Source organism: Babylonia areolata, chromosome 22 (assembly GCF_041734735.1).
Source record: "Babylonia areolata isolate BAREFJ2019XMU chromosome 22, ASM4173473v1, whole genome shotgun sequence".
Taxonomy (NCBI): domain Eukaryota; kingdom Metazoa; phylum Mollusca; class Gastropoda; order Neogastropoda; family Buccinidae; genus Babylonia; species Babylonia areolata.
In genome coordinates, this window is record NC_134897.1 from 28,099,675 (window position 1) to 28,116,103 (window position 16,429).

The 16,429-nt window shown below is 43.2% G+C and overlaps 1 protein-coding gene across 1 annotated transcript in view; it reads left to right on the top strand.

The window, feature by feature from the left end:
* Positions 1-4,495: 4,495 nt before the first annotated feature.
* Positions 4,496-16,429, top strand: part of LOC143297087 (lachesin-like) — a 28,545-nt gene continuing 16,611 nt past the window's right edge. Inside the window, exons 1-2 of the mRNA XM_076609259.1 lie at positions 4,496-4,618; positions 14,467-14,683. Coding sequence (XP_076465374.1) covers positions 4,574-4,618; positions 14,467-14,683 — 262 coding nt within the window. The 5' untranslated portion in view covers positions 4,496-4,573. The remainder of the gene's footprint in view (positions 4,619-14,466; positions 14,684-16,429) is intronic.

Below are 16,429 nucleotides of genomic sequence, written 5' to 3' on the forward strand. Positions count from 1 at the left end.
GGTCATAAGCAAGGCAAGACAAGTGCTTGTTCAGTTCAGGTGATGGGTAACTTGATACAAAATATAGAACACACTGGGCATCGTGCTGACAGTTATACTGTCTCCTGATTTCCCTCCTGAATAATTCTTAACTCACTCAGTACGGCCAGTCCTCTCTTCTCCTCTACACAGACCCCTCGGATGTCCAGTGGGTGTCTCAATGATCCAACCTTTAGCTTCCGTCGTCAGAATTGTGGTATTCTTTGTCAACATTCACCTCTTCAGTATAAGAGCCTTCCTCTTGCAACATTTTGATGATGGTAATTGGGATGAAACGCTGTTAACGTCGTCTCTTTCGCCGTTCGTATGGAGAGAGTTAACAGCTCATCCCTTTCCAGTATGAATGATCTCATTTATCCTGACATACCCTCATGCCAACTCCGCTCTTCTTCTGACACCCGTATGCTCAGGCCCCCCCCCCACCCCACCCCACCCCACCCCCACCCCCACCCCCCTGCTCGAACCAAAACGTATGACCAACGCAGTTTTTCATACCAAGCCCCGTTTCTTTGGAATCAACTTCCTCAGCCTCTCCGTCACTCATCTTCACTGCTTTCTTTTAACTCACTCAGTATATATATATGTGTGTGTGTGTGTGTGTGTGTGTGTGTGTGTGTGTGTGTGTGTGTGTGTGTGTGTGTGTGTGCGTGCGCGAGCGTGTGCGTGCGTGCGTGTCTGTATGTAGTTTTACAATAGCCATATGACATAAATGAATGGAAAACCGGATAAATGTCATTTCTCAATATCAGATAAATAAATAAACAGATAAGTAAATGAATGAATAGATGAATGAATGAATAAGTAAACAAATAAATAAATAAACAAATAAACAAACAGATGAATGAATAGTGGCGATATCGATAAAGAGACGGGCGGGGAGGGGGGGGGTGAAATAAAAGGTAACCTTTTTCACAGTCATGCTACTAGAAACCACTGAGTCTGAACACAGGCAGTAAAGGAATGTAAAATTTAACTCACTCAGTACGGCCAGTCCTCTCTTCTCCTCTACACAGACCCCTCGGATGTCCAGTGGGTGTCTGAATGACCCAACCTTTAGCTTCCGTCGTCAGAACTGTGGTATTCTTTGTCCACATTCACCTCTTCAGTATAAGAGCCTTCCTCTTGCAACATTTTGATGATGGTAATTGGGATGAAACGCTGTTAACGTCGTCTCTTTCGCCGTTCGTATGGAGAGAGTTAACAGCTCATCCCTTTCCAGTATGAATGATCTCATTTATCCTGACATACCCTCATGCCAACTCCGCTCTTCTTCTGACACCCGTATGCTCAGGCCCGCCCCCCACCCTCCTCCCTGCTCGAACCAAAACGTATGACCAACGCAGTTTTTCATACCAAGCCCCGTTTCTTTGGAATCAACTTCCTCAGCCTCTCCGTCACTCATCTTCACTGCTTTCTTTTAACTCACTCAGTACGGCCAGTCCTCTCTTCTCCTCTACACAGACCCCTCGGATGTCCAGTGGGTGTCTGAATGACTCAACCTTTAGCTTCCGTCGTCAGAACTGTGGTATTCTTTGTCCACATTCACCTCTTCAGTATAAGAGCCTTCCGCTTGCAATATTTTGATGATGGTAATTGGGGTGAAACGCTGTTAACGTCGTCTCTTTCGCCCTTCGTATGGAGAGAGTTAAATCAGTCCAGTCTGAAGACCCACCTTTTCCCTTCCTGAATAATTCTCTCAACAGCTCATCCCTTTTCCAGTGTGAACTGTAATGACTATTAGTGAGTGAGTGAGTGAGTTTTGATAGTTTCAGAAATTGATGGTTGTAGTTTTGATTGTGTACTATTTACGATTGTGTGAATAATTTTTAATAATTTTTTTTATAATGTTTGGTATCTTGTAGTAAATTTCTTCTTTTTCGATATTTACATAATTATGTTGTATTTGTAAACGCCTAGGGCTTATTTTCAAGATTAGGCGTAAATGCTAATGATGATGATGATGATGATAATAATAATAATCATAATAATAATCATAATAATGATGGCATTGTGTTGACAGTTAAATGAGAATACCAACAGTTTGGTCTCATGGATACTTAAAGTGGTACGTACGGGGTTCTTTTCCCGGTGTTTTGGGGTTAGGGATGATTAAAAAAATGAGCGGGCTTGGTCTTCAAAAGGTTGGACGCTAATGATCACATTTTGTGTCAGTGTAATCTACAAACACAATATTCATTCAATTTGGTTTTGTTTGTTTGCTGCGAACTTACTTGATTGCAATGGTGTGAGGATAATGATGATGAGTATCAGTATCTGTAGCTCAAGGAGGCGTCACTGTGTTCGGACAAATCCATATACGCTACACCACATCTGCCAAGCAGATGCCTGACCAGCAGCGTAACCCAACGCGCTTAGTCAGGCCTTTTTTTTTTACGATGATGAAAATAGTGATGTTGAAGACGAGGACGACGACCACGATGATGATGATGACGGTGACGATGATGATGATGACGGTGACGATGATGATGATGACGGTGACGATGGTGATGATTATTATGATGATAATTATTGTGCTGCTGTTGATGATGATGGTGATGATGATTATTACTTTTACTACTATTATTATCATCATCTTCTTCTTCATCATCATCATCATCGTTAAAATTTTATCATCGTTATTACAGTTGAGTGATGGCCTAGAGATACCGCCTAGGAAGTGAGAGAATCTGAGCGCGCTGTTTCGAATCACGGCTCAGCCGCCGATATTTTCTCCCCCTCCACTAGACCTTGAGTGGTGGTCTGGACGCTAGTCATTCGGATGATACGATAAACCTAGGTCCCGTGTGCAGCATGCACTTAGCGCACGTAAAAGAACCCACAGCAACAAGAGGGTTGTTCCTGACAAAATTTTGTAGAAAAATCCACTTCGAAAGGAAAAACAAATAAAAACTGCATGCAGGAAAAAATACAACAAGAGAGGCAAGGCCTTCAAGACTCACTTGTGACTGAGAGTAAAACACACAAGCTTTTTATGTATTGAGTATAATTTCAAAATGTAAAGTTTAAGATGAGAAAGATCAGTTTAAAGCAAATTAAGTCCCCTAGCATTAATTACAGAATAACTTCCCTTTTTTTACTCTCTGCACCAAAACGTTTGCAAATAAATAAAACTTCCATGCTTAGCAAAAGAAGTTCCTGTTCGAACAAAAAATGATAATAATGACTGCTCTTGTTGTTGGATCAGAATATCAGATCAAAGTGCCAAGTTTAGAGAATACAAAAAATATAAATATAACAGTAAATGCAGTTTGCATATAATTAGGCTTCTTTTTTTTTCTTTTTTTTTTTGTGCCCATCCCAGAGGTGCAATATTGTTTTAAACAAGATGACTGGAAAGAACTAAATTTTTCCTATTTTTATGCCAAATTTGGTGTCAACTGACAAAGTATTTGCAGAGAAAATGTCGATGTTAAAGTTTACCACGGACACACACACACACATACACACACACACACACACACACACACACACACACACACACACACACACACACAACCGAACACCGAACACATTTTGTTTACACAAGTGAGTCAAAAAAGGGTGGCCCTGTAGTGTAGCGACGCGTTCTCCCTGGGAAGAGCAGCCCAAATTTCACACAGAGAATCTGTTGTGATAAAAAGAGAAATACAAATACAATGCAATACAATACAAATAATGAAAGAACAGTGATGATGACATAGTTATGGTTTTCATGATAAACGTACATCCACAAGACGTAACCCATCGCAAGTCATTCTTTTCACACCGAAAACATCACACAGCTGCTGTACTGCCTTGATTCTAACCACAAGTGTTGATCAGTAGTCAAGTTTCAGTTTCAGTTTCAGTAGCTCAAGGAGGCGTCACTGCGTTCGGACAAATCCATATACGCTACACCACATCTGCCAAGCAGATGCCTGACCAGCAGCGTAACCCAACGCGCTTAGTCAGGCCTTGAGAAAAAAAAATATATATATATATATAGAGAGAGAGAGAGAGATAAGCTTACATAAATGAATAAATAATAATTATGATATAAAAAAGGTAGTAGTAATGAAAATAATAATAAAATAACAATAATAAGAATAAATAAATAATCAACTAAATAAGACAACAATGATGATAAATAAGCAAATAAATGTAAAACATGAAGACACACATTCACACATACACCCACACATGCATAACAGATATGCACCAAACACGCAGTTTCACAGATATGAAAGCACAGTCAAATACATATAAACGTACATGAGCTCCAACACACACACACACACACACACACACACACACACACACACATTACCCTGCACCTCCTCTACCCCCCTCCTCCACACACTCATTTCTAGTCTAGTCTAGTCAGTAGTCAAGAAGTTACCCAGTAAACATTCGTTCTAGTTTTTCACGTTCTTTCTGTCTGTCTGTCTGTCTGTCTTTTTCTACCTCCACAGTGCTGCAGGCGGGTACTGAGAGGCGAGGAGAGTTCTCGGAAGGGAGGTCACCCCCGCAGACTGTGACGGTGGACGTGGGACAGATGGCTGTGCTTTTCTGCTCCGTCAGTGACCTGGGAGACAGGACGGTGAGTCCGTGTGTGTGTGTGTGTGTGTTGTGTGAATGAGTTTGTGTTTGTGTGTATGTGTGTGTGTGTGTGTGTGTGTGTGTGGCAGGACGATGTGTCTGTGTGTGTGTGTGTGTGTGTGTGTGTGTGTGTGTGTGTGTGTTGTGTGAATGAGTTTGTGTTTGTGTGTATGTGTGTGTGTGTGTGTGTGTGTGTGTGTGTGTGTGTGTGTGTGTGTGTGTGTGTGTGTGTGTTGTTTATGCATGAGTTTGTGCGTGTGGGGGAAGTGGGGCGTGAATGGGTGGTTGTATGTATATGTGTTTGCGTGTGTGTGCGTGAATAACACTTTTCACACACACCTCATCGCTTTAAAGAAAACACACCTATGCTGCGATGTCGGTGATGGTGGTGGTGGTTATGTGAGTGTGTGTGTGTGTGTGTGTGTGTGTGTGTGTGTGTGTGTGTGTGTCGGGGGGTTGTATAGAATAGGTAGAGTTGTTTGTGTGTGTGTGTGACTGTTAGTATGAGTATGGTGTGTGTGTGTGTGTGTGTGTGTGTCCGTAGAGAGGGGTTAAGTGGCTGTGTGGTTGGTTGTGAGGGGTGTTTGGTTGTGTGGGGTGGATGTGTGTGTGTGTGTGTGTGTGTGTGTGTGTGTGTGTGTGTGTGTGTGCGAGAGAGAGAGAGAGAGAGAGAGAGAATCTGACTTAATGGTTTACTGGCTGGCTGGCTGGCTGTCTTCCTATCCGTCTCTGTATCTGTCTCTTCGTATGCCTGTGTGCCTCAACATGATTAAAATGATCACCATCGACGTCATCATCATCATCATCATCATCATCATCCTCGTCATCATCATCATCATCATCATCATTTTCATCCCAAATGTCGGTTCTAAACGACTACACGTGCGCACCAGACTGGACTTTTTCTCCACACAACAGTTTCCCTCTGCCCCTACCCCCACTCCTCCACACACACACACACACACACACACACACACACACACACACACACCCCGCTCTCCCCCCCCTCCACCTTCAAGCCATCTGCCTGGCTGATCAGCTGATGAGCCTCCAACAAGTGAAAGTCGCCGGTGTGTCGCCTGGAAATGACCCCTAGCACAGAAACGGCCCACGTCTTTCCGTCTCGCTTGCAAGATGTCACGTATTTCTTTCCCGGGGTTACTGACGCGTTAAAGGGGCGGGACTCTTTTGACCTGGACTCCATGACCTTTGACCTCTCTGACTCTATGGCTCTCTCTCTCTATTTCTTTTTCTCACTGTTTATCCGTTTCTGTCTCTGTCTCTCTATCTCTTGTCTCTATCTAGCTAGCTAGCTATCTGGCTATCAATCTATCTTATTTTCTTTCTGTCTCCTTTGTCTTTCACTTTCTGTATTTATCTATCTGTGTCTGTATACCATTCTCTGTGTGTGTGTGTGTGTGTGTGTGTGTGTGTGTGTGTGTGTGTGTGTGTGTGTGTGTGTGTGTGTCTGTCTGTCTGTCTGTCTGTCTGTCTCTCTCTGTCTTTATATCAGTTTTATCAATTTATTTATCCCTATCATATCTGTTTCTCTCTCTCTGTGACTGTATTCTCTCCTCTCTCTCTCTCTCTCTCTCTCTCTCTCTCTCTCTCTCTGTGCCAACTATGTCACTAGAGCTTTACAGCTAATGACATTAAGGAACCTCTGCAAGGCTGCATACTTTCAAATTGGAAAGATCAGTTCCGTCCGACATCTTACTTCTCAAGCAACACAAACTCTGCCGGGTGTGCTCTCTTGTCTTGTCCAGACTTGATTATTGTAGTTCACTCCTCATTGGTTGTCCCCAGTACGGGCTACAACCCGCAATTGCCGCGGCCCGTTGTTGCCGCGGCCCGCAATTGCCGCGGCCCGTTGTTGCCGCGGCCCGCTATTGCCGCGGCCAGTTGTTGCCGAAGCCCTTTTTTTTTCTTTTTGTTGGTCTTTTTTTAATGGGTTTTTTTTTTAATTTCATTATGTACATTAATTTTTATTGACGAGAAAATCTCTTACACAAGGAGAAAGGACGACCCCCAGCGGAAGTTATAATTCGTCAGGAAGGATTTATTCGCTGAACAAGAATAGAAGAGTAAAAGCAAACAAAAGACAAAACATAAGAAAAGTATAGAGAAATGCATAGATCAAATGAAAGTGAAAGTTAGAGGAATTATGACATGAAATGATATTTTTTAATTGTGAAACAAAACAACAATCTTGTTTGCATCGTTGTCTTATAAATCAAGAAAATTAATCTGGATTCGTCACATTATGTTCAACACACATTCAGGTGTCATCACATATTAAAAGCCAAAAAAAGGGGGGGAGGGACAAAAACAAGGGAGTGGGGGTGGGGGACAAATAAAACTAAAAAAAAGAAATAAAACGTTCGTAACGTACCACGCTTTCTCAAGAAGACAATTTTACAAAAAAAAAATCAAAAGAAAGTGCACTAACGTGTTGTTGGAACATAAAATACCATACCTTATTCAAACTGCTGTAGCAAGGTCAAGGTCAAGGTCAAGGTTCAAGATTTCAATGTGAAATCCAAAATCGTTGCGGCAACAACGGGCCGCGGCAATAGCGGGTTGACCCCCTCAGTACTAACACATAAACTCCAGAAAGTTCAAAACGCAGCAGCAAGGTTCATTTTTAAGAACCAAAAAGATTGACAATATCACTCATCTTCTGCATTCTCTTTACTGGTTACCAAATTTCTTTCCTGCATTCAGTATAAAGTCGCAACTCTTACCTTCAACTCCATTTTGTGTGCTACCCTTCAGTGTTTAAGAGAAGTCATTCTGACCTACGTACCCCCACGACAACTCAGATCATCTTCCGATTCACGGCGGCTACTCGCTCCCCGTGTGTAAAAAAAAAAAACCCAGTCCTTTGGTGATTCTTCTTTTTTCTTGTTCAGCTCCATGTGTATGGAACAGTTTACCTCACGATCTTCGCCACTCTTCCTCATTTCGATCTTTTAAAACTGGTCTGAAATCACATCTTTTTGAAAACGCGAAAACACAAACCGTCCTTCCCTTTCCAGTGGCATTCAGTTATAATCCATGAAGACTCCTCGCGTGCGTGTGTGTGTGTGTGTGTGTGTGTGTGTGTGTGTGTGTGTGTGTGTGTGGCTAAGAAATTTCTGTTTCATGCTTTTGTACATCTTTCTTTTTTTTTCTTTTCTTTTTTTTCTTTTTCTTTTTCTTTTTTTTCTTTTTTTTTTTTTTTTTTTTTGCGCGTGTGTTTTATGTTTATTGTAAAGCGATTTGAGCTCCCTTTCAGAGAGGAAAGCGCTCAACAAGTATCTATTATTGTCATTATTATTATCATTATTATTATTAAACATTTTAGTGTCCAGTGTTCGGTGTTCTCTCTCTCTCTCTCTGTCTCTCTCTCTCTGTCTCTGTCTCTGTCTCTCTCTCTCTCTCTCTCTCTCTCTCTCTCTCTCACCCCCCACCCCCCACTCCCCACTGTTACTGGATCAGATGAACGAGAATGGATGATAACTGACTTCCTTGTAAATCTTACAAAATGCTGCTTTTGCTGTGTTATCATGACAAGGTGTGCTGGGTATAACAAAGCACGAAGCACTCTCAACAAATTTAAGATTCGGCTTTGTTTGGGATAACCAGGGTGTAGAAATTTTACGAGAAATATTACCTCATTTCAAGCAAATACTGATTGATTGTCATTGTCAAAAACGATAGGAAAAACAAATAAAACTGCACGCAGGAAAAAAAAAAAGGGGGGGGGGGGGTGGCGCTGTAGTGTAGCGACGTGCTCTCCCTGGGGAGAGCAGCCCGAATTTCACACAGAGAAATCTGTTGTGATAAAAAGAAATACAAATACAAATACAAAAACGGCACGAACATCTTAACAAGAACAGAAGATTTAGCGTGTATCATAATTTCAAAATCAACCTATCTCTGAAAAAAAAGAGTAAACACATAAGAGACGTGCGTACAAGGTTTAGAATGGTATACTCCGATGTACGTACACACAAAAATGACATTAGCTTCTATCAGTCCAAATGATCTCGAATATATTGAAGATGAAAAACACACTTCATTTTCCATAGATATATTCCGTGTCGGCGCACAAAATATCCCTGTGACAGAAGTCTGGATTTCACAACGCAGGATGACCCGTTGTGAACTGAGAAGTTTTATTTTCCTCTCAAATAAATGTCGCTCTGCTTTTATTTGGAAAACAGATAGGGCCCAAATGTCAAACACTGAACACTGTGGCTTTTTTCGTTGTGTGTGTGTGTGTGTGTGTGTGTGTGTGTGTGCTCTTTGTTTTATTCATCTGTCACCTATTGTTCGCCTACATTTCCTGTCCATTAGTGTGTGTGTGTGTGTGTGTGTGTGTGTGTGTGTGTGTGTGTGTGTGTGTGTGTGTGTGTGCGCGCGCGCGTGCATGTGTATATACGTGTGTGTGTGTGTGTTTCTTCTTGTTCGAATTGTCTCTTTTTTGATTTTTTAATGTTCTTTTTTGTCTTTTTATATATCTTTATTATTCTGGTTCGCCAAGACATGGCCAGTGCACTGAGGTAATGCGTACGTCAAGCACCTCCACCTCTCTAACCTCCCCCCCCCACCCCCCACCCCCGCCCCAACCCCCTGCTCCCCGCCCCCCTCACCCTCCGTTTTTTTGTAATCAGCACATCGCGTGTATGGATCAGCCCGCACGCTTTTGGCGCCTTCTGGAAAATGAACAGAAACTGAAGCTGTCCATTGCTTTTTTTTTCCTTTTTTTTTTCCTTTTTTTTTCATCTTCTTTTCTTATCCCTGTTCTAATTTTCTTTTCTTTTCTTATTTTCTTTTTTTTTCTTTTTTCTTTTTTTTTATAAACAAGCTCTGTTCCTATTTTCAATACTTTGTGGGGTTTTATATCTTTCTCTTTTTTTTCTTCTTAATTCATTTTATTCCTGATTTCTGTGTTCCTATTATCTGTCCTCAATTCTTCCCCCCCCCCCCCCCCCCCCCCCCCCCCGCCCCCCCCCCCCCCAACCCCCCCTTCTTTTTTATATCTAATTTCCGTATGTGGTTTTCTCCCTTTCTTTTTTTTCTTTTAATCTCTGCATTCATTGCCTGCTCTTTGCACTTCTTTTTTTTAAATTTTTTTTTGTTATCTGATATCTATTCTTATTGCATGCATTGTGCGCTTTTGGTTCTCATCGCGGACTGACTGGTGACTGGGAGGACTCATGTTCGAGCCCGACAAAGGTGTGCTCGTTTCTTCTTCTTCTTTTTTTTCTTTTTTTCTTTTTTTCTTCTTTTTTTTTCAACATTTTTTTTTTATTCAGACAGAGGTTTACAGATACAGAATATATGTTTTGTGCATTAGAAAGTATAGGGTAAGCATATAATTAAGTTCTATGTTCTGACAAGTCCACAACTCAAAACAATATATGTCCAATGACAAAATTTCAAGGTAGCATTGAAAAGCTTAAGCTTGCATTAAACAGTTATAAAGTGCCCATTTTTCCACAAACTTGTTAATATTCCATAGTTATGTTAGTGTGCTTGTTTCTTTGTCGTTTTTCGACGCGGGCCTGGTTCCTGCCCACAGTTGAGTGTTGTTGGTTTCTTAGATAATGGCAAAGAGTGGGTGGGACCCACATCACGTCAAAGGTCACCCACATCACGTCAAAGGTCACCCACATCACGTCAAAGGTCACCCACATCACGTCAAAGGTCACCCACATCACATCAAAGGTCACCCACATCACGTCAAAGGTCACCCACATCACAACAAAGGTCACCCACATCACGTCAAAGGTCACCCACATCACGTCAAAGGTCACCCACATCACGTCAAAGGTCACCCACATCATGGATGTGTCTTTGGGAATGTCGCTCAAATTTCCTGACCAATACTGGATGGGTTCTTTTTCTTATCTATCTATCTATCTGTCTATGTATGTATATATGTGTGTGTGTGTGTGTGTGTGTGTGTGTGTGTGTGTGTGTGTGTGTGTGTGTGCCTGTATTATGACGGTATATCCTTGACACGTATTCCCAAACCTAAATGGACTTCCATGGCAGTCCCACCCCCAACCCACCCACCCCCAAAAATCATAAATAAATTAAATAAATAATTGTGACATTTAACTATGTTCGTTAGGAAACTCAAATGATGAGGAGGAGGAGGAGGAATTTTGTTTAATGTCCTGTCACACATTCCGGTGATTGAAGACAGTATTAATGTATGCATTTGAGTATTATCGTTTAGAAGAAATGACATTTCCGACAAGATCGCCATTTCGTTTCGGGAATTTCCCAAAAGGGAAATAATCTAAGCTATGTTTGAGAAGCTGGTTGAAAAAGGCTGATCACATCAAGGTAAAACAAAAAAGGGTTCATTGTCATCATTCCAAAAATGACGGTGATTCTTTATCTTTCTGTGCTCGAGGTCACCATCTCCGACGTTCACTCCTATCACCCTATGGGCTTTCACTGGCATGCCTTGTTGTTGTTGTTTTTCCCCGCCATATAGGCAGCCATACTCCGTATATGGAGATGTGCGTCCAGGTTTTGTTCTTGTTTCCGTAACCTCACGGAACACTAACATGGATTGCGGCCGTTTTGATTTTCTCCCTAATTTCCGTGTCTCTGTTGTCTGTTTTCTCTCTCTCTCTCTCTCTCTCTCTCTCTCTCTCTCTCTCTCCTTTTTTTCTGTTATTCATTTCCGACCTTTGTTTTCTCCTTTGTTCACTCTGTCATGTCTGCCTTTTGTGCTTATTTCTAATCTCTTTTCTTATGTATTCTGCCCTTTTTCCACAAAAAGAGCACAGTGGTCGGGCCACTCAAACCTGCGGCGCCCACCAGTCGCCGTGGTGAAATGGTTAGCGTCGCGGACTGACGACTGGGAGGACATGGGTTCGAACCCCATCAGTAGCGGGTTTTTATTCTTTTTTTTTTCTTTTTTTTTCAACCTGTGGCCGGCTTTTGCCCAGTGTTATGGGCTCAAATCGGAAGACTGGGACTCCACAAACATGTGGCCCAGAGGTAACGCGTCCGCCTTGGAAGCGAGAGAATCTGAGCGCGCTGGTTCGAATCACGGCTCAGGCTCAGCCGCCGATAGTTTCTCCCCCTCCACTAGACATTGAGTAGTGGTCTGGACGCTAGTCATTCGGATGAGACGATAAACCGAGGTCCCGTGTGCAGCATGCACTTAGCGCACGTTAAAGAACCCACAGCAACAAAAGGGTTGTTCTTGGCAAAATTTTGTAGAAAAATCCACTTCGATAGGAAAAACAAATAAATATCTACCTTTTAACCCATTAAGCGTCGATGCCGGGAAAAGAATCTCTACCTTTTAACCCATTAAGCGTTGATGCCGGGAAAAGAATCTCTACCTTTTAACCCATTAAGCGTCGATGCCAGGAAAAGAATCTCCACCTTTTAACCCATTAAGCGTCGATGCCACGAAAAGAATCTCTACCTTTTAACCCATTAAACGTCGATGCCGGGAAAAAACCTCTACCTTTCAACCCATTAAGCGTCGATGCCGGGAAAAGAATCTCTACCTTTTAACCCATTAAACGTCGATGCCGGGAAAAGAACCTCTACCTTTTAACCCATTAAGCGTCGATGCCAGGAAAAGAATCTCTACCTTTGAACCCATTAAGGATCGATACCGGGAAAAGAATCTCTACCTTTTAACCCATTAAGCGTCGATGCCAGGAAAAGAATTTCCACCTTTTAATCCATTAAGCGTCGATGCCACGAAAAGAATCTCTACCTTTTAACCCATTACACGTCGATGCCGGGAAAAGAACCTCTACCTTTTAACCCATTAAGCGTCGATGCCGGGAAAAGAATCTCTACCTTTTAACCCATTAAACGTCGATGCCGGGAAAAGAACCTCTACCTTTTAACCCATTAAGCGTCGATGCCACAAAAAGAATCTCTACCTTTTAACCCATTAAACGTCGATGCCGGGAAAAGAACCTCTACCTTTTAACCCATTAAACGTCAATGCCGGGAAAAGAACCTCTACCTTTTAACCCATTAAGCGTCGATGCCAGGATTTGAACACAAGACCCTCGGAAAGTACAACACTTAAACTGTCCGGTTGTTGCTGGGTTTTTTCAGTCATCATTGACAACATTTGTTGAAGCCTCATTACAACAGAAACTCGAACGCTTTGAAGTTCTCGCTGTTGTTTATGATAAAGTCATATAATTATATTGAAACTGTCTGAAGAATTTTTAAACCAAAATTATTATGCAACATTTATGAAATATTACTATCCTATTCGGCTAGATTTCTAAAACACTCCGTGTTAGTTATCAATACAATCTGTGTTATTTGAAATTATATGGGGTTTTTTGCGTGTGTGTGTTCGGGTAATACTGTAAACGCAGCATTATTTCATTCACTTAATTACACGTCCGATATGTACTGGGTAACCTTGCCACATACATTGTCGCCATGTATTGTTTGCCTTTTGCCCCTTTTTTTTTTTTTTTTTTCCATGTGCCTCAATGGAGACTTTTGGGAATAAATCTTGGCTTGACTTGTTGCCACCAGACAAGGGGGAGGGGAGGGCGCGCGGTGGGACGGGAGGGGGGTAGGGGGGGAGGGGGCGTGGTGGAATGACTGTGGGGAAGGAGAGGGAGAAGTATAGTGTGAAGGTGGGTAGAGATGAAGCGGTGTGCCATGCGTGGATCGTTGGTGTGAAATAGCCACAGCCTTCTTTCCTGCAGGACCTGTGTGTGGGGGGGTGCTGAACGTCATGGCTAATTCAACACGCGTGCGACGGTCAACACCTCTTGTTCCCCCCCACCCCCCCCCCCCCCCCCCCACACACACACACACACTCCCCCCGTCCCCACCCCCCTTCCCTTCCACACCCCTTCCTGCACTGGCATTTCTCTCTGTCTCTGTCTCTGTCTCTCTGTCTCTGTCTCTCTCTCTCTCTCTCTCTCTCTCTCTCTCTCTCTGCGCTTCATGTGTTATGATCACTGTCTGGGTTGGGCTCAGGGGATAGGATGTGTGTGTCTGCCTGTTTATCTGCATGTCTGTCTGTCTGCCTGCCTGTCTGTCTGTCTGTCTGTCTGCCAGCCTGTCTGTCTGTCTACCTGTCCGTCTGTAAGCACCGATTTGGTTCCAGTCCAATCCAGAAACACTCTTCTTAGGTTGTTGTTGTTGTTTTTCGCTAATTTCCTTGTCCCTGTTGTCTGTTTGTCTGTCTGTCTGTCTGTCTCTCTCTCTCTCTCTCTCTCTTCTTTTTTTGTCTGTTATTCATTTCCGTTCTTTGTTCTCTCTGTCCTTATGTCTGCCTATATAGATAGATAGATGTGTGTGTGTGTGTGTGTGTGTGTGTGTGTGTGTGTGTGTGTGTGTGTGTGTGTGTGTGTAAAGTATCCGTGTTAAACGCTTGAAACTTGGTCTCTGACCGAAGCTAGGTACATTAGAATAGAATAGAATATGTCTTCATTACCAAGTGTACCGGGGTCACAAGGAAAATTGGGGGTGGGGGGGAGGGGATAGTAATGGAGGGGGAGATACGAGCATAAATTGAAAATCATACACAAACACAGAAGCAGTAGAAATTAGGATACATACAAGTGCATATCAATATAAAAACGTGTGCATATTCACACACGCGCGCGCACACACACACACACACACACACACACACACACTCTCTCTCTCTCTCTCTCTCTCTCTCTCTCTCGTTTGAGCAGAAGCTGCTTATTACATGTGGATGGGAAGGGGGGGGGGGGGGCTGATGACTAGATCTTCAGGTAGATGGTTGTTGACTTATACATTAGATGTAGAAGTGTCCGTGTCGTCATCATCATCATCATCATCGTCATCATCGTCGTCATCTCCCAACAGGTCACGTGGCGGAAGCTGCCCAACCGAAACCCGCTGACGATCGGCACGCGCACCTGGGTAAAGGACTCGCGCATCCACGCGGAGCACGTGCCCAACAGCAGCCAGTGGAACCTGGTGATCGAGAAGGTGAACGCCTCGGACACGGCCACCTACGAGTGCCAGGTGAACGCGCGCGGCCGGCAGCAGTTCCGGCACCAGGTGCACCTGGAGGTCAAAGGTGAGGTGGAGGTTGTTTGTTGTTCACGTGTTTTTTTTGTTGTTGTTATTTGTTGTTGTTGTTTGTTTTGGTTGTTTGGTTGGTGGTTGTTGGTTTTTTTTTTGGTTTGGTTTTGTTTTGTTTTTGTTTCTTTTTTTTGGGGGGGTTGTTTGTTTTGTTGTTGTTGTTGGTTTAGATAATCTTTAATTGTTGTTGTTGTTGTTTTGGAGGGGGGGGGATTGGGGGGGGGGGTCTTCCTGTTCTATTTTTCATTATGTATACGTACGTATATGTGTGTGTGCGGATATATATATGTATATGTATGTGGATGTATGTGTGTGTGTTTTTCTATGCATATATGTAGGTGTTTGTATGTTTTCTTTCTTTCTTTTATATATTATGCATACATATGTACGTATGCGTGCATGTATGTATAAATATGTGTATAGATAGATAAATATAGATACACACACACACACACACACACACACACACACAGAGGGGGGGGGTTGAGAGAGAGAGGAGGGAGGAGAGAGAGGGAGAGAGAGACAGAGAGAGACAGACACAGAGAGAGAGAGGAGGAAGGAGAGAGAGGGAGACAGAGACAGAGAGAGACAGACACACAGAGAGAAAGGGGGGGGAGCAGATGTGGCGCAGTGTATAAATATGGATCAGGCCGCACGCTTGGACACCTCCTTGAAACTGAAACTCGGATTCTCCTTTATTTTCTCTCTTTTTATTTTCACTGTTCCCTAGTTCTCTCTCTCTCTCTCTCTCTCTCTCTCTCTCTCTCTCTCTCTCTCTCTTGCAAGTAGGTTGCTGTTTCTTTTCTTTCTTTTTTTTTTCGGAGGGAGCAGGGAAGGGGCTAGGGGAAGTTGTGGAGGGGTGGGAGGAGGTAGTCTCTTCCTCTCCCCCCCCCCAGAAGTCACACCCTCTCCCCCCCAACACACACAGAACACTGAACACCCCCCAACACACACACACACACACACACACACACACACACACACACACACACACACACACAGAGAGAGAGAGAGAGAGAGAGAGAGAACCGTGCCCCATGCCACTTACCTCGTCTCGCTTCCTCGTCAATTGCCTCTCTTGCTGGCTTCAGTGGGTGTGGGTGGGATGATGGCAGTGTGAAGTGGTGCGTTTCAGCTCTGTGTGAATGGGGGAATTGTGTGTGTGTGTGTGTGTGTGTGTGTGTGTGTGTGGTGTACGCTCTTATGCCATGATTGTGTCTTGAACACAGCCAGTAATTAATCTCTGGATGCGTCTTATCTATTTAACACTGGCATTGTCAGTTTTGTCTTAAAAAGGAGCTTACTCGCTCGCTCGCTCTTGCTCTGTGTTGTAGCCTTGCTAGACCCTTCAAAACAGTTTTTCTGTCGCTTTTATTACTTGCCAGGTTAAATTTTCCAGCCAGTGACAACATGCTAATTGGGTACACGAATATGAATTATGAAATAGTCTTTTTCCTATATAAAAGAAGCCCCCCTGTACAGGAACATACCGTCGTACGCTGCGGGGCTATCGGACTGGAAACGTGGCAGACTTTGCTGTACTTGTTAAGGAGTCATGTGACGTCCCGACGTGTCGTCAAATAACGCCGTGTGCTGGCGGCGGCTGATTGGTTCGTTTGAATTTTCTTCATCCAGAGTCCGGTCAGCCATTACCGTAAGAGGTCACTTGGAAAAAAGTCTGGCCAATTTTGTTCGGATCGGTTCAGTTTAGCTGGTCGTGGTGGAAGCGTGTAACCATAAT